General features: G+C 39.6%; 1 protein-coding gene across 1 annotated transcript; it reads right to left on the bottom strand.

Annotated features, from left to right (window-relative positions):
- On the bottom strand, positions 1-24,594 carry LOC5501964 (sushi, von Willebrand factor type A, EGF and pentraxin domain-containing protein 1). The gene is made up of 7 exons (XM_048728130.1): positions 24,544-24,594; positions 10,620-10,834; positions 10,349-10,527; positions 8,092-8,217; positions 3,307-3,420; positions 2,250-2,493; positions 1-553 (listed from the first exon to the last, which is right to left on the bottom strand). The coding sequence occupies exons 1-7, from the start codon at positions 24,583-24,585 to the stop codon at positions 160-162; spliced, it is 1,314 nt and encodes a 437-aa protein (XP_048584087.1). The 5' UTR covers positions 24,586-24,594; the 3' UTR covers positions 1-159.
- Positions 24,595-26,185: the final 1,591 nt, after the last annotated feature.

The raw sequence follows: 26,185 nt of genomic DNA, 5'->3' as shown, positions 1-26,185 counted from the left end.
TCTTTTATGTCATAATGTCCATGTCGTTATGTCGGGCTTAAAAGAGTGCGCGCGCCTATGTTGTTATGTCACTAGTGTGCACTAGGCAGGAGGAGGAAATCGTGAACGCCCATTTCTCGTATTGAGAACAGTGCATTGTCAATCAAACCGTTTTGACGTTTAAGGGCATGTTAGTGCGCATTGTGGTTGTATGTTGCCCAATAGCGTTTTACCGGTAATTGTCCCCCATGACAAGGCTGGGTTGCCGTCAACTGAGCCTGTACACCCTTGCTCGTACACTTTGCCCCTATTAAAATCATTTAGTACATTTGCCCAGATATTTAGGTTCGCCATGTAGCCGTAGAACAGCTTTGAAGGGTCAAAGTTTGCTCCAAGAGATCCCTGATGTTGGCCAATCACTAAGATACTACCTGCCGGGTCTAAGGAAGCCACACCTGAAACTTCTTTCTCCTCTTGTAAGACATTATTCTTGTAAACTTGGAACTTGCCATCTCTATAATAAAACACTAGATGCTGCCAAGTGTTGTCACGGGTAAAGCCCGATGCGAGTAACCTGAAAACAATTAAAAGAATATGGACATTCAACTGGTGGGCAGGCATGGGTTGGTAGTAAAAAGCGGAAATGTATTAGGCAGAACGTATTCCAAAAATTACATCCTGCACTTTTATCGCCATCCTAGTTGCAAAATGATTAATTACCAACTAATTAATCATTATTTCTAGCGAGTCATCACAAAGCGCAGCCGGTAGTTGTTTTGGTGATACATACTGTTCCGCGCTGCAAGTTGACAAAATAGCTTAGAAAACACATAGTACCTACTGAGCAGAGCACTGCTATCTGCCGGGTTTAAGGAAGCGATAACTGAAGCTGCTTTCCCCCCATGTAAGACATTGTTCTTGTAAACTTGGAACTTTTTATTTCCATACAAAAACACTAGATGCTGCCAAGTGTTGTCTAGGGTAAAGCCCGATGCGAGTGACCTGAAAGTAGCTTTTTTTACTTTATTGCTAATATAATTATCTGTATGCCCTAATGAAGAGAAGCGACCAGTTGGTATGCACAAGTTTCTTTTTTAGGGTAGCAATTTTTGGTCGTGCGGGGAGTATGAACAATGGACACGGAGATGTATGGAGGAATTGGAACAATAAGCTCGGAGGTGTATGGAGGAGTAAGAACAATAAGCTCGGAGGTGTATGGAGGAGTAAGAACAATAGACTCGGAGTTGTATGGAGGAGTAAGAACAATAGACTCGGAGTTGTATGGAGGAGTAAGAACAATAGACTCGGAGGTGTATGGAGGAGTAAGAACAATAGACTCGGAGGTGTATGGAGGAGTAAGAACAATAAACTCGGAGGTGTATGGAGGAGTGAGAACAATAGACTCGGAGGTGTATGGAGGAATAAGAACAATAGACTCGGAGGTGTATGGAGGAGTAAGAACAATAGACTCGGAGGTGTATGGAGGAGTAAGAACAATAAACTCGGAGGTGTATGGAGGAATAAGAACAATAGACTCGGAGGTGTATGGAGGAGTTAGAACAATAGACTCGGAGGTGTATGGAGGAGTGAGAACAATAGACTCGGAGGTGTATGGAGGAGTAAGAACAATAGACTCGGAGGTGTATGGAGGAGTAAGAACAATAAAGACTTGAATTGAGTTCACTCCTGCGAGATCATTCTTCCTACCCCTCCGATCTCCTCTCATTCCTTTGTTCCCCGGGGGTTGCCATGGCTATTGGCTTTTATCGGGATTCAATATTACCGAGGGATAATAGCCCTGGGTCTATTTTATTTTAGCAAAATGTAATCAATTTTCAGTAGCCATTTCGTTCAACCGATGTAAAACAAAAGCCTATTATCTTTATCTCTCGTCACTTTTTCTAAGCATTTCAAGGTATATGCGTTTTTTTTTTCATTTATTGATTACTCGACCATGCAGCGTAACCAAAACCCATTTTTGTAGAATATTTCTTCAACAGAGCCCTGTTAAACTGTGTAGCCAACGGCAGCAAGAAAAGGGAACAAGCGACAGCGTTTTGTTTAAGTGTCGTAAAAATTGGCCTCCGACTAATCAAAGTCCGTTTGCTCCATTTGCAAATCAACCCTTGCATGACGGAAACGTATTTGCAGTTTAAACTTCTCTAGACTTATCTTTGGGGACCGCGTCAACGGTATAAACATATGTTACATTAAACCCCTCCCCTCTATCCCCCTGACACAAAGTGCACCATTGGGGGGTGTGTACTTACGCTCCTGCTCCAGCAAACTTGATCTCCGCGACACCATCCTTCTTAATACCGATTAATAGTGCTTCCACGTTCGAGGCCGTTGCGTACGAGAGTATCATAGCGGGGTCAATATGGTCATCTGCATCCATTTTCAGCCACACTGATACTGAAAATTTACCAAACCAACGAAACGGCTGGTCGAGTTGGATATAGTTGGATGTACTTTTGGTTGTGAAGTGCAATACGCATCCAACACCAGATGTCACTTGAAAACAATAGGAATAATAGTGATTAGTGCAGTAAGAACCTCATTATATAAGAACCTTTTTAATTATTCTCAGGGGAAAGTGGCCCAGTAATGATTTTGTGTAACAAGGGAACAGTGATTGTTCACTTTTTGGCTTTGTTTTGATTGACAATTTTAATAAGGAATGTAAGAGATCCATTATTCAGTATTTTGGGTCCTTCCACCCTAATGTCTATCACCCATTCCTTTGTTATTGTTTATTATTAGCTGCTGTATTATTAATACAGCAGTTTATTCGCAAGGAAACTATGAAATATTAATCTACGAATGAAGTTTGATAAGTTATTGACGATATTTGAATTGAAAATATCTTGGTTATTTGCTTGAATTAGCCGATGGAAATGAATGCTTTGTGTGACTCGGCATTGAGCGGGAACATAAAATGGCGGCGTGATTGGCCTTCTTTAATATGACGATTTTTAAACCACGCTGAACAAAGGTGGCGGTCATGTTGCTTTCCGATTAATCAATGGGGAACAAAGAGTTAAAGTGTATCATTAACTTGGGATCAAGGGAACATACACCCTCCCACCCCCCAACATATGAGACTCGATGTAAATATGACTTCCAAGAAAAGTTCTAAAGGCATTGAACAATGTTTTGCAAAAATAAACAGCTAAGGAACGTTTGAAATCGCTAAAAAATAGCTCTTACTCGATAAAGAGCACCTCCACCGTCGAGTCAAGTCCAATCAATTAATAAAAGTTTTTATCAACATTTTTATCAACGCCCTGATAATCATAAAGACAAAGATAATAATAAAGATCTTACCTGCTGTTTCGCAGTTTGCCCCTGTGTATCCAGAGGCGCAGGTGCACCCGTAAAGACCACTACCCTTTTCAGCACAACTTCCACCATTCTGACAGGGACTTGAAGAACATGCCACTGGAAATAATAGTTGAAATAATGTTAAATTATTGTATTTATATTGAATAATGTTTGATGCTTTTTATATATTAATGGACAGTTTGTCGACAGTCTTACAGATTATGGAGTTGACTTCTTCTGTCACAGTGTTGTTTTGGCTTATTTTAATACTGAGAAATCTTATCAGTTGGAAATTAGTTATTATCCATAGAGCAATTTTTATGTTATATAGGCTGTAGTAGCTCCAGGAATTAATTCTTTCGGACCTGAGTCGTTGAAGGGGCATAAGGAACTCTTAGAAGAGATAGTGCATTAGAGGCTCGATATCCTTGACTGCTGGACGATAGGCTATTAATCAGATTGCAAAAAAAGAAAAAACCTTAAGGAAAGCGAGAATTAGTGAGCTATAACTTTATTTTGAATTGTAGACAAGATCATTAGTAGATCATAGGTCGGTATCAGGCGATTAATTGAACAAGGACCTACGATCTACCTTGTTATAATAAGAGCACCGTTAGGACCTGTCCTAAGAGGAACAGAGGAACCCCGTTGAAATGGACCTATAAAACCCTCCCTCATACAGTGGAATCTCGTTAACAAGGAATCGAAAGGAAACCGCTAAGACATAAGTAACTTCTAATGCCTAGTACACACTAGTGAAATATTGACATAACATAGGCGCGCGCACTCTTTTAAGCCCGACATAACGACATGGACATAATGACATAAAAAACATGTTTTTTTTTTCTCGAATGCCGTTGTGTTCATGTCGTTTTGTTGGACTTATGTCAAAATATCGAACCATTCACACTTGAACATGTGAACGTAAGGGTGCACGCGCTTATGTCATTATGTCGTTATGTCACTAGTGTGTACCAGGCATAAGATTGTCGTTATACAGTGAAACCCCGTAAGAAGCATACAGGTAGGGCAGAGGAACATACAGCAGATCAATTTTTCATATTGAAAACTAACTAGTCGCAAACTAGTTTATATATAAGCTACCTTGAACATTTGACTCCCTCCGCCATTTTAGCCTTTTTTTAATCAAATAAAAATATGAAAAGAGCCCTGCTTAGATTGTCCAAATCTGGTGTACCGGTACGGATATGGAACATGGAAAATGTTCAAACAAGACAAAAAGAGGATCAAGGTGTTCCACAACAAGTGTAGGGGTTGTCCGATCCACCGACACATTTATGCATGGCATCGTCTGAAACAATTACATAATTGTACAACAATTAATAGTTCTACTACAAATTGATTCAAAGTGCATCTCACTAACAGGACCCATAGTGATATTTGTGCCAATGGTCTCATCTCACACCGCCAACCAAACGCGTTCGGGGTAACCGTAGGGGTCCTTGTTCGGTCCACTGCTGTTCATTTCTTACATAAGCGACTTAGCTCGGGCTATAGGATAATTTAACTCCGAAATGAAGTCTAATGTCTTGTTAGTGTTGAATAAGCACGTATTTCTACTTTGACTTGATGTATTTGCCTTGGTTTCGCTCCTGCAGCGAGCTCTGTCCCTTCGCGCTTGCAACCTTCCAAACAACGCGCTGTGTACTGTGTAACATACAGTATCCATAAAAATAAAAATAACATATAGTATCACAAAATATTTATAACATATAGTTTCCACTTATCTATCCATAGGCTTTTTGTGAGTAATATAGACTTGGCTTGGTTCTAGTAGCGGAGCTAAGCGCGGCCGCAGGCCGCGCGCGTAGCCCCATAGGCATAGAAATATGGTATAGGTATGCGACTTGGTTTTTGTGGTCATCGCGCGGGTACCCTGTGGTGTCACTCGCCAGCCAGCCAGCCAGTCAGCCGCGCGACTCCCAGGCCCCACTCGGCCCCGAAATGGCGACTAAATACAAGCACTGAGCAAGGGAAAAAGTTCTTGTCGATTATGCGATGATTATTTATTTTGCCTCAAATTTTGTGACTTAAGGATAAAGTCAACTAGAGGAGATCTACTAACATTCATTCACGCCAAGATTTATCTGGTTTTAGCTAGTAAATTTAAGCAAGTAACAGTTCACATAAAAAAGCGAAAAGAACCACAAGAAAACGATCAAAAAAACAATGCAAGGTGAGTTTCGGACGACGATTTGTATTGTCTATTGAGAATATGACAGTTATTAGGCTTTTTGTTGTCCTTTTTGTATGCTTTGAGAATGCAATACAACAAAAACTGGAATTCGTCTTTAATAAGACTTCTTCAGGGCAGATTGATTGTGTTGAGATATTTCATAAAGGCTAACCAATATTGTGTTGCATTTGTCAAATACTGCTAAAGAAGACCGTTATTGTTTTTATATCCTGTGCTCTTAGTCCTAAGAAGATACATATCCTTAGAAGATACAACAGCTTTTTCAACTTACAAGAGAAATTTTCCTCACCGATGATAAAAAAACCCTATTTTCAATATGTATTGTTGTTATTGTCTGCATCTTGCATCTCATGTGTTTATTTTTTTCAAATAGTTGTGGAAAATTAGTTAGATTATAAATGGCTTGATAAAAAGAATGTTTTGAAAGAAATAATAAATAATTGTTTTCACTCTTTTATAAACCAGGAACTACCTGAGGGCCAAGATGAATTCTAAAGACTGGAAGACATGAGAATTAAAAATCATGTCTTGAGGAGAACAGTAGGATGTTCTTATTCACTAGTCATTTGATACCCCCACACCCATGGTCCCAGGGAAGGGTGGGGGATTAAACTTTAATAAAAGCCTGTTTCCAAGTTAAGAGTCAAAAACAGTCAATACCACCACCCCTCTTGACATATTCTGGTTAAAAAGTGGTCTAAAACCCCACATTAACCCCTGACTTCTGCGGGACCATAAGGGAGGGGGCGCAAATGACTAGTTCATTACTATGTGATTCAGCAGTACACACTCATAGTTTTTTTTTAGAACAAGATACTTATATAATATAAAACTAAAAACAAACTTTTGCTTTTCAAATAATAAATCTGTAAAGAAAACAGTTTTCTATCAACCTAAAGATAATGGGAAAGGGGATAGAAAAGTACTGAATATAATTATCACATTATTGTTATTATATTTTCTTTTCAAACATTTTAGGAAAAGTCATATTTCTTCCTTTTTCTTCTTCCTGTTGACTATTTTTATGCAATTGATGCTCTTTGCTATTTCCCCTCTACACCAAAAATAAATTAATGAACAGATTTGATTTTTAAATTAGAAATTTTCATTTATTACTTTCACTTATATTTTCTTTTTAGGATTTTCTTTCCATCTCTCTTGCCCATTACATTTATTTTAAATGTTTAGATTTATTTCATTGAAATAGTTAGATCCAGGGTTTCTCAAAACACCAAAATATAATGCATTACTGGATGTATATTTGTAGATATTAATACCCATGGGGATGGAAAATCACCACTTAAAATGGTACAATAAATCTTCAGCATTGCATCTTATCTAAAATTGTGTCTGACACTATATTCCATCTTTGAAATCCTGTTTTATCCATTGTTCTTCGCAAGAACAAAGCTTGTCAGAATGTAGCTTTACAAATGTACATTAATTGAACTTTTATTAAGGGGAAGGGTTTTTTAGGGCAAGATACTTAAACTTTATAACACTAGCAACAACCTTGTTCTTTTTCAATAATAGAATTCTGTTCACATAGCTTGGATAGCAAAGACATGGCCTCTTTAGAGGCCTGTGGTGGTGAAAGGGTTAAGATAATGGGAAAGGGGAAATGTCAAGAAATGCTCAATCAAACTATTTTCATTACTGTTATATTTTTTTCACCAAACCTTTCAAGTTGAGTCAATTCACTTTTTCTCTCCTCTCCCATCGATTATTTTTTAGTCATTTGATATTCTTTGATTCCTCTCTACCCCAAACATAGATCAATGAAAGGGTTTGGTTTGAAATTAGAAGTTAGCATTTTCAATCTGTTTTTTCTTCATTGCATTCATTTGGGAGTAGACCACCAACAACAAGGCCACTATATGGTAAAGTGGGTTGCACCAATATGTAATGCATGAAAGGAGATATATTTTTTGGATTTTAATTTCCAGACATTTTTCTGAATATTCGGTCCAATGAAGGAGAGAAACGCCACTAAATCAATACATAAAAATTACAGTATGGCGTCTAAACAGTCTAAACATATTATTTTAAATCTTTGGAATGCTGTTACATCCATGACATTTTCTGCACAAGGGCAAAGCTTGTGGGAGTATTGTTTTGATTAAAAAAAAGATATTCATAATGGAAATTCTATGATGGGACATAAGAATTTACCACTCTTGACAATTTTGACAGCCATATCCACACCAGGAATTGTGTTTGTTAACTTTGATGTACTGCATAATTTGAATTATTGAATAAGGCCTGGATCCATTTGGTTGGTACAATAAATAAATCTCAGTAGAGAGCAGGATCCTAGATCCCCCAATAATACCTTTGATCAGTCAACACAAAAGGTGTTTATGCTGGCTCCGCTTTTAGGCAGTGCCTAAATCTATATTACTATACTACACAAATGACCCCCATTGCCTTTTCCCATTTTACGAGAAATTCTTCTTTATTTTTCCTTACAAGTACCCTTTTCTGGGTTACTGCTTAGCCGCTACGTTGAACGTTTTGTTGTTCCACTATTAGTATGGCAAATATGACTCTTTGCTAGTGTTTTACTGTACCTTTATCGCTACAGGTGAAACCGTCCCCATTGAAACCGGGCTTGCACAAGCATTCGTATGAGCCCATGGTGTTTGTGCACGTGGCGTTCACATGGCAAGGATTTGAGGTCTCGCACTCATTCAAATCTAAAACAAAAGTCACGAGAATAAAGGTTCTCTCAATCACCGGTTTGAGGGCCGATTGAGAGCGCCGATTTTGGGGAGGGCCTCAATTATTAGAAAGAGTTAGGGGAGGGCCGAGCCTTCTAATAGTCTGAAATTTCGTAAACCCCTTAGAGTTAAAAAAACAAACAAGAAGTTAAGTGCTCGAGCTCATAGATTGGTTGGTCATTCAATTGCAAAGGTTAAATCTATTTTTTTTGTTTTTAGATTTGTGTGGGGCAGTTCACACATTTTTCATAAACCAGATTTATGCAAGACACCCTGTTCTTTGCATCCACTGTCTTGGCTGATCACTAACCCTTTGTTTCATAATTTCTCTGTTTGTTTTATAAAAGAAATAGAACAAAAACAAATTGCTTGTAGTCTTATTTTATTAAACAAAAGAGATTATTTTATTGAAGGCATTGTATGTCTAGAAAAGGAAAGGTGAAGTCTGATAACCATAACAAACAATCTGATTACCTGTGGAGGGGATGTGCAGTCATAGATATTATGGAGAGTAATTATATTTTAAAAGACTGCTTTTTTTTGGTGGTTGAGTGGGAGGGGCACAACCCGTGTGCCCACCCCGAGCTGCATGCCTGTACATACCAAGTAAGCCATTTGGGTCAAAGTGATGGCCATGATAATAGTTACTGAAAAGATTACTGCTCATGTTTTAAAATATAGTGCAGGGGCGATCGCAGCCTTTAGGCCTGCAGTCACTGGACTGTAGGATACCGGACCTCACGAGAGCCAATCAGAGCGCGCGATTTGATGGATACCGACCCCGAAGAAAATAAACTGCAGTATTCACTAGAGCCCACAGATTTCTAAAGAATCTCTGTGCAATCAATTTTGTTTTTACTTTTCTTGGGCAATCAATCATAGTAGTTCTGGACTGGACATTGCTGTGGAAAAATAGACTCAAAATATAAAACACTGCAAACCCAGTATAAAAAAAAAATACGTCTGATATTATTTCTTTATTATTATTTTACATTTCCGCTTATACACAAGTCTCATCAAATAACACAGAGATCTGAAATTAGGAATTTGGTTGGTTTGTCTTCCCTTCATTAAGTTATTTCGCTCAGTTGCATTTATAAACAAAGCATTACAGTACAATCGCCAGGCAATAAGATTTGTGCTGTTTGAATACCTTTTGCTTTGCCCTTATTCGGGGTGCTAGTTTGATTATCCGAGTTCTTTAATCATCAAATGACAAACTTCGAAAGCCATGATAAGCAGACCCCGTCATGGGATCATAAGTCGTCACACTTACCAAATAATTCTCTTTTACGCCATCGTATTCGCGGTATAAATCGGAAAAGTAGCTTTCAACATTATCGTAAACACAGGGCAAGTGCGAAAAATCATGGCCGCTTTGTATCGCTGACTGCCAAAGGTAACCCAAATCTTGGTTTCCACAGACAGAGTCCGTTCAAATCTAAGCTGGAAAGGCAACGCATAAACTACTAATTGCGCATCGGGGAAGGGGACGGGAGATTTCGTTTCCAAGATGGCGGTGGTTGTTCCACAGGAAACCCAAATCGATACGATAACCGAAATTAGAGTTGCTCTCGCTCGCTGCGCTCTCTCGAGTAATTATTATGAGGGACCTCTTGCCTTCCCTTTCATGACTTCCGTTTGGCTGGCGCTTCTATTTGTTTAATCTTTTGAAGTTTTTGTTTTTCGAATTACTATTCATGCCCCACTTACTTTTCAGATTGGTAGTACGAAAAGATATACAAATTCTGTTGGAAAGGAGCTCTAAAAATGAAAAACATTTCACGGGGAGTGTGCCCCCGGACCCCAAAACCAAATCTATGAAAAAAAAAAGGGAGACTTGATCAGTTGCCACGATGCGCACTTTTTCCACTAGTGAAATAAAAATAAAGATGCTTAGTTTATTCTTCAACTTTTCTAGACGCCTAGTATTCCTGTGGTTATTTCTGAAATATCTAAAAGTTATGTTACGTCAGATGGCATGCTTCTTCTTTGGAGGGTGGGAGATTTATTTACCAGCTCGTCATGTATCAAAAATTTATTCGACGCCCGGGTAGCTAGGGAACAAAATTATGACAGCATTTCCTTAATAACATGCAGTATTTACCTTCACACTTGTATGTCTCTCCGCCTTCTCGCATCTTGCACGTCATACCACTGCTACAGAACATGTTACTGCACTTGGTCACTGGTTTCACTATAGCGTAGTACGCGCCAGGTGCTCTGCCAGGAATGAAATGTTCAGGGAACGCAAAATGGGTATCGCTATTCAACTCACATTGCGACCTGAAAAAAGGTTAGAATTCAGATCAATTGGCGCGAAAAATGTCAGCATATTTGTCCGCTCGTCCGTCTCTCTGTTTATCAGTATAACTTACGTTTTACGGATGAAGTTGATCGAGTTACAAGCGCTGTTGCGCCTGCATATCGCTCGACAGTCTTTCTCGGTTGCTGTTATTGTCTCAATCACATGACCCTTCAGCATTGAATTCGGCATCTTGAAAAAGCCATCGCAAACATCTGCATTGACGTATCGCCATAGCAGCAGAATGATTGACAGTATAATCTTCGATGTAGCCATTGGTGATTTTAGCTGAAATATAATGATGGTGTTAAAAAGTTTTTATTTGTTACTGAGATGTCAAAAATGGTATTTCGTTAGTTTTTACCTTTGATTCTCTACTCGAACTTTCTAGGTTTTATACCAATTTTTTTGGTTTTTATTAATACATATATACTTTTTCTGATTGATTCTTTTTTAGAAGATGCGCGCTTGCGCTCAGATGTTGAAAAGGAATAATTTATTTAGGTTTTCAAATCATCTAAAAAATTACTCTCGAATTGACTATCTGGAATTTATTCTTGTGCAACACTGGTCCTCTTGTCCCTCTCACAGTTACCTTAGGGTTCGGACTTAGCAGGGGGAGTAAATTCGGGGATGGATCTTTGTAGGCAAGAGTGCATTTATTGTTTTTAAAGATTTCGAGGACAATTTTGGGGTAAAATAAAAATTCATCTATTTTGACAGGTCAGTTTTAAGCCAACAATTCGTGTTCTTCAAGATTGGAGTGTTGTTAGGTGTTACTCTGAATTTAGGAAAAAATAATCGAGCAGATTCAGATATTTTTATTTTGATATAAAAACATTGTTTCCATTTAACTTGAATGAAAAATAATTTAACTTGAATGGAAAATAATTTGATTTTCAAGAAGATTGAATCTAGCGGAATCTGATAAGGTATGGATGTATTGATACGAAAATACGAAAATTGCGCCGAAAATGAGTGTTCTATAGGAAACTTAGTATAAGCTGTCAAGCCAAAACAACCTCGGCGCGCCCCCTTAAACTAAATTCCGTTATATGATGAGACCATCTACGTTTCAATGACTTCCCATGGAATTTTCACTGGCCACGGAAACCTTGATTTAATTTTCGAAAAGATGTTCTTCCTTATAAAGGAAAAAATATTTAAAGGAAAAGATTAAAAAGAAAATTCTGAAAGACCCCAAAAAACATAATCGTGTTAAGTGCCCTAGTGATCTAAACTTTTGTTACTGTCTCATTTAAAATTTCAAACATTTTCTTGGTTCTTTTTACTTTTACTCTCAATTAATTAATTTTGAGCAACGGGGAAAAAAAAGCCAGGTATGCTCCATGGTCTAGTTTTTTACAAAGTTTAACCAAAACTACGTCATGATCAACCTTTATTCGTTTCTCTGATTTCCCTTAAGACAAACTCGTCGAGCTTTCACTGTCTACAAAAAACTTAGCAATTTTTTTAACAGCTCTTCTTCCTAATTAAGGAGAAATATTTAACAGAAAAATTTGAATGTTGGAATACGAACTTCATGTACAGACGCGTTTTTCGCAGGCCTGCTCTAGGATGTAGTTTCCTACATTCTCATTTTGAATATCATATTATCAAAGCACACTAAAAAATGATATGTTTTATACAGGCATGTACCCAGGATTGTCTGGGGGGGGGGGGGGGGGGGGTTACGCAATCATAGCAATCATAGGTATCAAACTTTTAAAACCCTTATTGATGATAAATATGTGAAATCCAAACCTAAAAAAGCTAAGAACCTTCTATTCTCTTGCTTTGTAGACTTTAATAGAGCCTTTGACTGTATTCCTAGAGGCAACCTGTTTAGCAAAGTCAAAAAAGTGGAAGAACATGGCAGTTTCTTGTCCGTTCTACAATCTATGTACTCCAATGATAAATCAGCTGTAAAACTTGATAACCTGAGCACACCCGCCTTCAGTTGTGACTCCGGGGTGAAACAAGGGTGCATGATATCGACTACACTTTTTAATTTGTACTTAAATGACCTACCAGAGGCACTTTTAAGTGAACAAAACTGAACAAAACAAAAACTGAACAAAACTGAACAAAACAACGCCTTAGAATTAAAAGGGGAAACATTAAATGCTTGCTGTACGCCGATGATCTAGTTTTAATCTCCGAATCGGCGCGTGTATTACCGCTTAATGTAACAACTGCAAGACAACCAAACTTAGGGTAAGTCGTCTAAGCGTCAAGGGGGTCTAACTGGGGGTGTCATTTAGCTTTGCGTCATCGATGACGTCATACCAAATACGAATATCAATATCTTGAGCTACGGGAGTTGTTGCACGACCAAACTTAGGCCAAGTTGTCTAGAGGTCAAGGGGGGGAAGGTCCAGCAAAATGGACACGTGACATAACGTCATTGATTACGTCATCATAACTAGGAAAATCATATCTTGAGCTACGAGAGTTGTGGAACGACCAAACTTAGGACAAGTTGTTTTGAGGTCAAGGGGGGTCAACAAATGGGACACGTGACATTACGTCATTAATGACGTCATCATAACTAGGAAAAATCATACCCTGAGCTACGAGAGTTGTGACACGACCAAACTTTGTCTTGAGGTCAATTGGGGTCCAATAAACTAGACACGTGACATGACGTTATTGATTACGGCATCATAACTAGGAAAAGTCATATCTTGAGCTACGGGAGTGGTGACACGACCAAACTTAGGGCACATTTTCTTGAGGTCAAAATATGCCGAAAATCCGTCGTCCCTTAGGGCCTTTAGAAACTGTTTACCGGCAAACTTAAACCCTCTTAAATTGAAAATGAATAACGTGATTGAGGTGTCTTAGAAGTCCTTTCATTTTGATCATCTCTAAAAATAACGCTAAACAGACGGGGTATTACATTCTAAGAACTCTTTGGGTTTTTGTCTTCTGCGAGCCGAGCATTTTGAACGGACATTTGACTACCCGGAAAGAACCAAGCACTCGAAGTAAACTAGCCAAGCATTTACGACCATTGCGAGTACTTGCGAGCAAGTCGATGAACGATTGCGATTCAAAAACTGCTACCCCTAAAATATACGACGAAATTAGATTTTTTTACCGACAAATGTCGCCTTTTTTGTCTTATGTTTAATTACACAGCGCGGGTAGAATAAAAAAAAACTCTTCCGAATCGTTCCTTGCTTGATTGTCATTCAAAACTCATTAATACCTGGGCGGAAACCTAACGATAGTTATCCCGAGATATTAGTATTTTCGTTTTAATGACGTCATAAATGACGTCACGCCTCACATGAATATTTATGCACCGCCCTTGACACCTACATGACATTCTCCAAGTGTCTTTTTCCGACGATGTTTCTATCCCGAGATATGAGTATTTTCGTTTTAATGACGTCATCGATGACGTCACACCTCACATGACTATTTATGCAACCCCGCCTTGACACCTACATGACATTCTCTAATGTGGTTGCCCGACGATGTTTCTATCACGAGATACGAGTATTTTCGTTTTAATGACGTCATCGATGACGTCGCACCTCACATGACTGTTTATGCACCCCGCCTTGACACCTACATGACATTCTCCAATTTTGGTTGTCCGATGATGTTTTAATCATGAGATATGAGTATTTTCGTCCTTAGTTAAATTAATGGTTACATTAAGCGTTTAAAATTTGTTACATTAAGCGTTAACTGTTTTATTACATTAAGCGTCGATTTTTTGTTACATTAAGCGTTAGTGTTACCTTAAGCGGCGATTTTTATTACATTAAGCGTTAGTGTTACATTAAGCGGCGATTTTTGTTACATTAAGCGGCAGTTGTTACACTAAGCGGTGATACAGGGTACGTGTGGAATGAAATCACACCAGTAGAGAAAAAGAAATACTCTATGTTGATGTTTGTAGACAAAGATTTGAGGACATTGACTTGCAACTTTGGCAGAATGAAGTTTTCAACGATAAAAGACATCAAACCACGCAACGCAATAAGCTTAGAACATATAGCGACCATAAGGATAACTATGAACTAGAGAACTACCTTGAGATTTCAAACCAAAACCACCGAAGGTGCCTCACCAAATTTCGCATTAGCAACCATGACCTCGAAATAGAGAAGGGGAGGTAACACAGACCTTATGAGCAAGTTCATGAACGGACGTGCCAATTCTGTCCGGACACGGTAGAGGACGAGTTCCACTGTGTCGTCCACTGCAGTTAAAGAGAACGTGACACGAAATTCTCTTTTGCTTATTTTGACAAATTGACTAGTTAGTATTATAGCGTAATATCCCAACAATAATTCCCCCAATTTTCGATACTTGATTTAAAGAAAAACCTGATTTTTGATCCTTTCAAAATGAGCAATTTTGGCAAATTTTCGCACGAAACCGGCGACATCCGAATATCTAATTTGCATATCACTTGTGACGTCAAGAGTTGGTGATAAACATTAGCCATTCCCATACAAAATAAGACGCTCTCACCCAAATTACACATATAATTGATATCGTTGAGCCCGAATCTTCCCCAGAAAATAGCTGAGTGTAACCTGAGCAAATTATTCAATTTGCAGCAATTGGAGCGGTGATTTTTAATAATATTTTTTATAAGCTTTTGAACACCATTTGCGCGCGAATCACCCAACTTTTCCCGTTTGGCAATTTGTTTTACTTTGAGGCTCAACAGTAAATCAGATTATTACAATTGCATGTGGTTCTTTCTACCTACATTTTCCAACCCGGGGTGCTGTTTGAAGGCGAACTGGTATTTTTGCGAGTTTACTAACTTTAGTGAAGTTGTTCGCCCCATCTTGGTTTTATGGCCGTTCGCATTTGTACGTGGAAGAAATCGTTTATCTACAACTCAGTTTGCGAATAAAAATGCATTGAAATGAAGTCCAATCCAATAGAACATATTCTAATAAAATTAACCATTCATCCTTACCGGTAAAAATGTAGCGTTGAAACTAACCGGTAAAAATGAACCGTTGAAACTCATTTGCTTGAATGAACGGATCGACTCGAACTGGTAAACACTCCAGAGATGTCTTTTCATTCCATTCACTTCAGGTTTCGATTAAACCCCTATCTTATTGATAGGAAAAAGTTATTCTTGGATCCATTGTTTGAACATTGTAATCATCTTTCTTTACCAAATCTTGAAAAGCTATGAAATATAAAAAAATACAAGAGATATGCTCGTTCTTAGACGAGCAAAATCTACAATGGCAAGCAAAGTTCCACTGGAACCCCATCAAGTGTGTACAACTCTTGGCGTCAGCCAATCAAAAAAAAAGTCGCCAAGACAAGACATTTTCAAAACACGATTACAAAATAACTGTTATCAATAAGCGCAGAGGCATTTTTAAAACCAAACATCGATAGCTATATTTTTTTATAAAAGCTTATGTATTTTTCGTGTCATGGTCTCTTTAAGAACTTTTTTTCTCTGATATTTAACCCTCCAACGAAAATAGCAAAGGAGGCGGAAAAGTATGTTTTCTCATGCTTTCAATTAGGAAACGAAAAATAGAAGGATAATGTTATTGGAGTTTACGTTTTTATAATTCGCTTTCAGTCAAAGCAATTTACTAAATATGTATACGGTGAAGTGAATAAATTGTATTGAACCCTGTGCACCCCCTGTTTACGCTCCTGTTATATGCTGTTCTGGCCAAATACTTGTTTTTATCATTGGTTCATTTCAAAATACAGAAAGTTTCAAGTGAAATAAAAATATCCTTTAATTGGCAATCATCAAGGTGATCTAATTTCTGAGTCAAATTAGTTTCTCTATTATCATTATGGCAGAATAACGGAAAGAAGTGTAAAATGGGTAAAACAGGGCCCTATGGTAAAAACAACCTCTTTTAATATAAATTATTGATTGTTATTAAAATAATTTAGTCAAAGTTTTCAACGCTCCCACTACAATGCATTGAAGTGTAGAACAACGCTTAGGAGTTTAACCTAATTCAATAATAGAATCAAACCCTTTACGTTTCTTTTGTTTCTCTAGAGTTTCTCTCTTTCAAATTCGAACTAAATTTACACTGAATGTGAAAAATTGAGCATTTTTTTTTTTAAATAGCTGATTTCGTCAGGGGGTAATCGTGTGAGGGAAAAAATTAAATCTTTCATTGGTTACAAAAACTTCGCGCAAATTTTCAAATAGCTCTTTTTCCAAAATAAAGGAGAAACATTTAAAGGACAGAATGAAAATATTGATTAACACCGAAATTCGTGCTAGTTGTTTTGTGGGTTACAGTGTTGAGATAATGATAAAGTTGTAAAGAGCCCTTGTCAGCCACACATTTGTTATTGTTCTCACTCAAGAATATCCGCTAAGAATTCGTTGTGTACTCTCAGAACCAAAATAGATAACGAAATTTAATACAAATTCTGAATACTAACAAGAAGATAGCCATCGCTCTGTGACAATCTGGCATAGCAAAAAAATAATACAATATAAAAAAGGCTGTTAATCAAAAGAAATTCTCACGAAGTCTTGAGAAAAAGAATGTCTTCAGTTATGCTGCTAAATAAACATGGTTTGGTCTTTTGTCACTTCTAAAACCTCCCTTAAGCTGCTTTTACAAAGTTTAATCAAACTCCGTCATCATCAAATCGTTTCGTTTCTCGGATCTCCCACAAGACTAATTCCAACTTTCATTTAGTTACAAAAACTTTGCGCAAATTTTCAATTATCTCTTCTTCCTGATAAAGGAGGAAGATGTAAAGGATAAAAAGAGATCTTTAAAAATTCCAAAGGTTGTGTTCAAGTCCAGGAATCTTATTGGTTAGTGGATTGAGAAAATTATACATTTTGTAAATGGGCACTTCTCAGCCACACCTATTGTTCTCAATTAATATTGAAAAACAAATAGGTGAAGAAATTTTGAAATAACTATTTAAAATCGAAGGTTACTGTTGATTTAGCAGATTATATCCAAAAAATTGTGAAATAATTTGTAAAATAGCCGATAGAAATGGCCCTTTCTCACACTAGTTATTTTGCTAGGATGATAGAAACTTTAAACAGCAAGAACACTAAAGACCAAAGACCTTTTAGTAGTACTGTAACTCTAGTTCAAACGGTTTTTTCCCCCCAAAAAAAAAGCTAAAGAAAAGCTCAGTTTTCTTTAAAAAATAATGGTTTTTGTGCTGTTCTACCCTCATCAATGTTTAATGTAAATGAATCCCAACCATCAGATAATATTCTAAAATGATAATTCATTGGTATATTTGGATCATTCGAAACACAAGATGTTATTTCATAATGCGTTTTTTTGAAGGTCCGTTAGATTAGCTTTCATTGAAATAAAAATTTCCCTGATTGGCAATCGTCAACTTAACCTTAAATCTAATTTTACGACTCGAACGAAGTGCTTTAAACCACAGCTCAGATCCATGTGGGATCTAGAGCTGCGACCGGGCTAGCGTAATGCCAATTGTGCGGATCACGCATGCGACCTTTGCTAGTCTAAAACTCCGTCGGATAGCCAAACTATCCTTGCGAGTATGTATACATAAATGTGAACTTTAGAAGCACACTAGCATACACACATTGGCACCAGTCGGGCCAAGACGGGACGCTAGCAGAGTCTATTACCCGTGCAGCTTTTAAAGTCCACATCTATGTATACATACTCGCAAGGATAATTTGGCTATCCGGCGGAGTTTTAGACTAGCAAAGGTCGCATGCGTGATCCGCACAATTGGCATCACGCTAGCCCGGTCGCAGCTCTAGATCCCACATGGATCTAAGCTGTGGTTTAAAGCACTTCGTCCGAGTCGAAGTCGCCCTGCAGTTTATTTTTTGCCGATGAAGTTTAACTGAGGCAAACCGGCTATGCCATGCTGACGAGTACTAATAAGGACGAAACAGCTGTCCATGGTTGCCGAACTGCACGGGTAATAGACTGTGCTAGCGTCCCGTCTTGGCCCGACTGGTGCCAATGTGTGTATGCTAGTGTGCTTTTAAAGTCCACATCTACGAACTTTAACCGAATTCCATAATAATCAAACCCTTTTTGTTGATTTTATTTCTCTCGAGACGAATTCGAATTAAATATCGACTGGCTATAAAACTGGAAAAACGTATTGTACGACGGTCAAGTGCTAAGTGACTTTATTATCTCAAAACCATGACGTCATACAACGTCACGCAATCATACATAATACAACATCCCCCTTTCAGTCTGCCCGACCTTCTAACTACTGCCTTAGATGGGCTAGGGGAGGGAGACGCAGCAGGTCCTGGCGATCCTTTTCCCCCTTCGCGTACTGGTAGTCGGTTGGAAGGGCTCGGCAGGGAGCTGGACTCTCCAGATGTCGCCACTGGTTCATGGACTAACGCTCTTCTGTTCCTTCTGATCCCTGAGCCATTTTCTGTTACCAGTTTGTAGGATTCCGGGCTTGCAAGTTTCTTCTCTATCTCTCCGTACCTTTGCTGGTCCCTTATGAACACCTTGTCTCCTTGGTGGAGTGTTGGGAGTTCCACAGCCCTGTGGCGAGAGTTGTAGTTACTGGAGTAGCGCTCTCGATATTCTTGTTCTCTCTTAAGCAGCTGTTCTTGGTCGATCTTTCGGGGTTTTAGGTTCTCGGGGACCGATGGCAAATTGTTACGCAGTTTCCGCCCCATCAGAATTTCACTAGGAGTTAGGCCGTTTGCCAGGGGGGGGGGGGGGGCAAAACGGTATGCTAGGAGACCAAGGTGTGGGTTTCTGTTCTTTCGCAGGATGTTCTTGGCAGGCTAAACCGCTCTCTCGACCTCACCATTTGCTTGTGGGTAGTGTGGAGAGGAGGTGATGTGGGTGTACCCCATGTCCTTGGCAAAGTTGGTAAATTCCTGGCTAACATACTGGGGTCCGTTATCCGAGACATCTTTGTCCGGTATTCCGTGCAGAGCAAAGATCTCGCACATGTGGCGCGTGACTGCAGCTGAGGTAGTTGATCCTAGTTTCCGGATTTCAAACCATCGGCTTGCGTAGTCGACAACGATAAGGTAGTCGGTCTGTTCTAGTTCAAAGAGATCTGTACCGACCCGGCTCCATGGTAGGTTTGGGAAAGACAGGTCTAAGTTTGGCGCAAGTTTGGCATCTGTTGACCATAGCTTCTATCTGCTTGGTTATGAGCGGCCACCACACCGAGGAGCTCGCGCGCCCTTGGCACTTGGTAATGCCAAGATGGCCTTCATGAATGGTCTCCAGCATCTCTAGTTGCATGCTTGAGGGGATAACTATCCTGTGATCATACATCAGGATTCCTCGGTTGACCGTCAAGTGTTGCTTCTTCTCCCAGTATGGCTTTAGGAGTGGTAGGGATGGCATAATGGGAGGCCATCCCTCTAAGCAGTAGGTCTTCTCCTGCTTGCATGTGGCGTCGCAGTCCTGGGCTTCCTGGATGTCTTTGAGGCGCCGTTCCGTTGCAGGTAGGGACTCTAGGACTGATTCGCTGTGTTCTTCTAATTCCTCGATTTGTTTTAAGTCCTGGGGAGTGGGACTGATTGTGGGTGCACGAGACAGGGCGTCCGCTGTGTTTTGGTGCACCCCTTGCACGTAAGTGACCTCTGGTGAATACTTGGCCATTCGGAGGCGAAACCTCAAAACCCTCGGGGGCAGCTTGGAGAGGTCTGTGCTTGAGAGAAGGGGTACCAGTGGGCGGTGGTCCGTTTCTAGGGTGAATGGTGTCCCAAGGATGTAGTCTGAGAACTTTTCACATGCCCACGTGGCGGCCAGCGCCTCCTTCTCGATGACTGCGTATCGCTTCTCCGTGTCGTTTAGAGAGCGTGAAGCGAAGGCGATTGGGCACCGTTTACCACTGCTGTCGCTTTGCAGTAAGACTGCTCCAAGCCCGTCCTGGCATGCATCGGCAGCGACGATGCTTCGTTTGTTTGAATCGTAGTGTGCCAGCACATCTGTAGAGGTCAGTTTCGTCTTGATCGCCCGAAAGGCCCTTTCCTGAGGCTGATCCCAAAGCCACTGCTGCTCTTTCTTAAGTAGCTGGCGTAGGGGCTCATTGATGGTTGCTAGGTCGGGTATAAATTTGGCCAGCTGGTTGACCATACCATTGAAACGCTGGAGCTCTGTCACAGTGGTAGGTCGGGGAAAATCTTGGATTGCTTTGGTTTTCTCCGGGTCTGCTTCTACCCCATCCTCCGAGATTACATGCCCGAGAAACTTCATGCGCTGTTTAGAAAACTCACATTTCTCGTTCAATGTGACTCCAGCGTCCTTGAGCCGCTGTAACACTTTTCGGACACGGCTGTCGTGAAGCTCCTGTGTCGGCCCATGTATGAGGATGTCATCCATGTGACAAACTGTGCCATCGAGGCCCTCTAGGATTCGAGACATGGTACGCTGAAATATCTCAGGGGCTGAGCTGATTCCAAATGGGAGGCGGTTGAAGCAGTACCTGCCAAATGGTGTGACAAAGGTGGTGAGCAACCGAGACTCCTCGTCAAGGGATATTTGCCAAAATCCAGAGTTGGCGTCTAGCTTGGTGAAGACTTTGCTGTCCTTAAGCTTTGCCAAGTTCTCGTCGACACTTGCCATAGGGTGGATCTCTCGTTTTACTGCCTTGTTCAGAGGTGTCAGGTCAACGCAGATCCTTACATCACCATTGCGCTTGGAAGCGATCACCATGCCCGAGCACCAGTCTGTGGGCTCACTTACTGGTGAGATTACCTTCTGACGAACCATGGCCAGTAGCTTCTCTTTGACCTTAGGGAGAAGTGGGTGCGGTACACGTCGGGGTGTGTATAGATAAACTGATACTGCGTCCGGTTTCAGAGGTATCTTGTACTTATTCCCATGAGGCCCCGCCCTTTGAATAACTCGGGGAATTCTGCCTTGAAATTAGGGGCGGTCTCCACATTGTGCACCGCTGCTGACGGTATTAACAGCTGGAGTGCCTGGATTGCTGACTTGGAAAGTAGATTCTTAGGTTGGTTCTCCATGACGTAAACATTTTCGCGGTGTGTCCTCCCTCCGACTGCAAATAAGGCGTCTGTTATCTGTCCTTTTATCAAGTGGGACAAGTTCACTCCACCGGGTCCTCTGAACATGCTTGTCGCCTTGTCCAGTCGCCGGTTTTCCAACCACGGTGCCTTGTCGAAAACCACTGTCACCTTTGACCCACTATCAAGTTTCAAGGTACAGGGGTTGTGGTTTATGAGCACTTCCGCTGACCAGAATTCATCGTTTGTGGTGCTCACTTCGCCCATGAAGTAGCAGTCGTCTAAATAGTAATCTTCCTGGTAGCTTCCTTTCTCTTCTCTATTTACTTCATGCACTTGTTTGTTTGACCGACAGACTACGGCGTAGTGGCCTGTTTTGCCGCAGTTACGGCACTTTGCATCCTTAGCAGGACAATCTTTCTTGACATGGTCTGCCTTTTTTCCACACCAGTGACAGGAGGTGGAGGAGTTATGGCTTTCCGGGGTTGGTGGTCTACGGTCTTGGGTTTGCCTTCTTTTGTTTCCGTTTGTTTTTTGTTGTCCACCGTTGTTACCGTTGTTACCCCGGCCCTTTCTTAGGTTGTTTCTTCTGATCGGCTGCCTCTTATCTGTATGGTGAATGGTTTCTGCCTGGCTCGAGTATGGTTTCCCGCTTATCACTTGTCGGTGAGTTCTTGAGATCTCGGCAGCTCGAAGGCTTTCCACCACCTTATCTAGGCTTGGCACCGGCCGTTCCCTTAAAAGGCGTTCACGTCCACTCTCATCGGTAGTACCTATGACTATCCGATCTCGGATGAGAGAGTCCTTCAAGTCACTGAACTCAAAAGAGTTGGCTAGATGACGCAGGCGGACGATATATTCGTCGACGGACTCGGAGGGCTTCTGTGTTGCAGAGTTGAAAACAAACCGTTCATACAGCACGTTGCGTTGGGGTACAAAGTATTTTTTAAGCTCTTCTATAATCCTCTTCGGGTCTTTCCTGTCGGCTTTGGTAAGGGTGGGTAATGAGTTCATTATCTTCTTGCTTTCAGGGCCCATTACCATGCAAAGTGTTGCGGCTACTATTTCCTTGCCTGGAGGGGATGTCAATTTCGACCTTAGATCGGTAGCAATGGTATAATAGTCCCATGAGGATTCGCGATATGCGCGAAAAACGTCGCAAAATCGCGAAAAAGATCGTACTAGAAAATTATAGCGTGCGCGGTATACCTGTGTTACGGTCCCAGGCCGCGCGCGGTCAAAACGTCGATGGCACGTTTTGTTTTCGTGAATGAAAACTCTCAAACTGAATAAGCCTGCCGAGTCCCCTTTGGAACGGCAAGAAAACCACGTTATGCTTACTTTAAACTGCCCTAACACTACTCTAGTTAAAACCACGTTATGCTTACTTTAAACTGCCCTAACACTACTCTAGTTAAAGTCTGTGCACGTCCGGAGTCGGTATAAATACCCGCTTGAGATGAAAGTCCTCCCAGAGTTGGAATTGATGTGAATCTGCCGGCTTGTCGTAGTTTATTTCTGATAACGGTAAGCTTGTCTTTGTAAGCTTATTTACGGAAAATACTCTTTGAATAAATCAACTCAGCTGTTAAGTCGACGTAGACTGTACTTCCTAGTGTGTGGTAGCTGTCTGTGGTTCTTGTGTTTCTTTCCAGCTCGGTGAATTGAAGTCGGCGGTATGTTGTCCCTTGACTTGAACTATACTCGCTGAGGTTAAGTTTTTGTGCAGAGTGTCGTTCGGATCGTGTCTCCCACAGTTTTTTCCCTGTTTTTCTTCGGTTTGTCCAACGAAATGTCCCAGATAAAACGCTGACTTGTTCACTTGGGTGTTAGGCTGCTAAAAACTGATTTTTAGCGGGTCCTCATGGCTGCCACCATATTGTACGACGGTCAAGTGCTAAGTGACTTTATTATCTCAAAACCATGACGTCATACATCGTCACGCAATCATACATAATACAACAAAACGTTTTAAATAAATTTTAAATGTCGTCAGGGGGCAATCGAGTGAAAAGGAAAGAAAAATATCCTGCAGTTTTGGGACCGTACTGCCTATGGCTAAGAATTTGTTGTAGTATCCAAAAACAAAAATAAATAACGAAATTTCAATACAAATTCTGACTACTAAAAAAAGATAGCCATCGCTCTGTGACAATCTTGCATTGCAAGAGAAAAAAACGATGTGAAAAAAATAATTAAAAGAATTTCTCCCGAAGTCTCGAGAAATAGGAGGTCGTTCTTGAATTATGCTGCTAGATAAATATGGTTTTGTCTTTTGTCGCTTCTAAAAACCTCCCTACATCTGCTTAACTCCGTCATCATCAAACAATTTTCATTTTTGGGATCCCCACATGACTTATTCGAACTTTCATTAATTGAAAAAAAAAACTTGCGCAAATTTTAAAATAGTTTTTCTTTTTGATAAAGAAGAAAAAAAACAAAGCAAAAGATTGGAAAGAGATCTTAAAAGATCCCAAAGGTCGTTTTTAAGTCAAGGAATTTTCTGGTAACTGAATTGAGATAATGATAAAGGTGTCAAGAACCCTTGTCAGCCGCACTCTTGTTATTGTTCTAATTGATACTCGGAAAACAAATAGGTGAACAAATCTTGAAATAACTATTTAAAAACTGAGGTTATTCTTGATTTAGCAAATTCCATCCAAACAATTGTGAAATCCTCTGTAAAATAATCGATTGAAATGGTGCTTTCTCGAACTAGGTATTTTGCTGTGGTGACAGAAACTTTAAACAGCAAGAACTTGAAAAACACTATAGACCGAAGACCCGTAACTTTTCTTTAAAAAAAAATGTTTTCTTGGTATGATCAAGACTAGCCAGCAGTGAACATTCTAAAATAATAATTTATTGGTATATTTGGATCATTCGAAACACAAGAAGTTTAGGCCCCGAATGCATTTTGTTTAAGGTCCGCGTAGATCGGCATTCATTGAGATGAAAAATGTTTCTTGATTGGCAATCGTGTCAACTTAATCTTAAATCTAAATTTACTAAAAACGTTTGCACTCACCGGCAAGGAGATCAATGTTGCTCTTATTTTCTCTATCATCATTATGGGAGAATGTCATTAAGACGTGTCAAATGAGTAAAAACAACCTCTTAATAATTTATGCGATTTTTTGAACGGGTGAAGTTATCCCACTACAATTTATTCAAGTGCAGGGACAACGCTGTGTAGTTTAACCGAATTTCACAATAATTAAACCCTTTCGGTTTTTTTTTCTCTCTCGAGACGAATTCGAACTTAAACATCTACTGGCTAAAAAATTTTGTCATTTTTTTAAAATTCTGATGTCATCGGGGGGCAATCGAGTTACGGAAAGAAGAATATCCTGCAGTTTTGGGACACATACCGCTAATAATTCTTGTGTACTCTTAAAACCAAAAATAGATAACTAAATTTCATACTGGATACTAATAACAAGATAGCCATCGCTCTGTGACAATCTGGCATAGCAATAAATAATACAATATAAAAAAAGGTTGTTAATCAAAAGAAATACTCACGAAGTCTTGAGAAGAAGGATGTCTTCAGTTATGCTGATAGATAAACATGGTTTTGTCTTTTTTCGCTTCTAAGAACCTCCCTAAAGCTGCTTTTACAAAGTTTATCATCAAACCATTTCGTTTCTCGGATCTCCCACAACCACAAGACTAACTCCAACTTTCATTTAGTTACAAAAACTTTGCCCAAATTTTAAAATAGTTATTCCTGATAAAGGAGAAAAGACTTAAAGAAAGAGATTGAAAAGGGATCTTAAAAGATCTCAAAGTTCGTGTTTAAGTCAAGGAATTTTCTGGTAACTGCATTGAGAAAATGATAGAGTTGTTGATTTAGCAGATTCCATCCAAATAATTGTGAAATCCTCTGTAAAATTGGGCTTACTTACACTAGTTTTTTTGCTAGGGTGACAGAAACTTTAAACAATAAGATCACTAGAGGCCAAAGACTTTTGGGTATCCTGCAGTTTTGGGACCGTACTCCCTACCGCTAAGAATTCGTTGTAGTACTCAATACCAAAAATATATAACGAAATCTCATTTAAAAATTCTGAAAACTAAAAAGAAGAAAGCCATCGCTCTGTGACAATCTTGCATTGCAAGAAATAAAACAATTATCAAAGAAATGATAATTAAAATATATTTTCCTGAAGTCTCGAAAAAAGGAGGTTCTTTTTCGAATAATGCTACTAGATAAACATAGCATTCTTTTGCCTTTTTTTTGCTTCTAAAAACATCCCTACAGCTGCTTTTACTGCTCCGTCATCATCAAACCATTTCGTTTCTCAGATCTCCCACAACCACAAGACTAACTCCAACTTTCATTTAGTTACAAAAACTTTGCCCAAATTTTAAAATAGTTATTCCTGATAAAGGAGAAAAGACTTAAAGAAAGAGATTGAAAAGGGATCTTAAAAGATCTCAAAGTTCGTGTTTAAGTCAAGGAATTTTCTGGTAACTGAATTGAGAAAATGATAGAGTTGTTGATTTAGCAGATTCCATCCAAATAATTGTGAAATCCTCTGTAAAATGGGGCTTACTTACACTAGTTTTTTTTTGCTAGGGTGACAGAAACTTTAAACAATAAGATCACTAGAGGCCAAAGACTTTTGGGTACTAACGTAACTCTCGTACAAACGTGTTTCTCGCAA

This window comes from Nematostella vectensis, chromosome 5, assembly GCF_932526225.1.
Source record: "Nematostella vectensis chromosome 5, jaNemVect1.1, whole genome shotgun sequence".
Classification (NCBI taxonomy): Eukaryota; Metazoa; Cnidaria; class Anthozoa; order Actiniaria; family Edwardsiidae; genus Nematostella; species Nematostella vectensis.
Note: the sequence above shows the minus strand (reverse complement) of the source record. Positions and strands in the feature narration are given on the sequence as shown.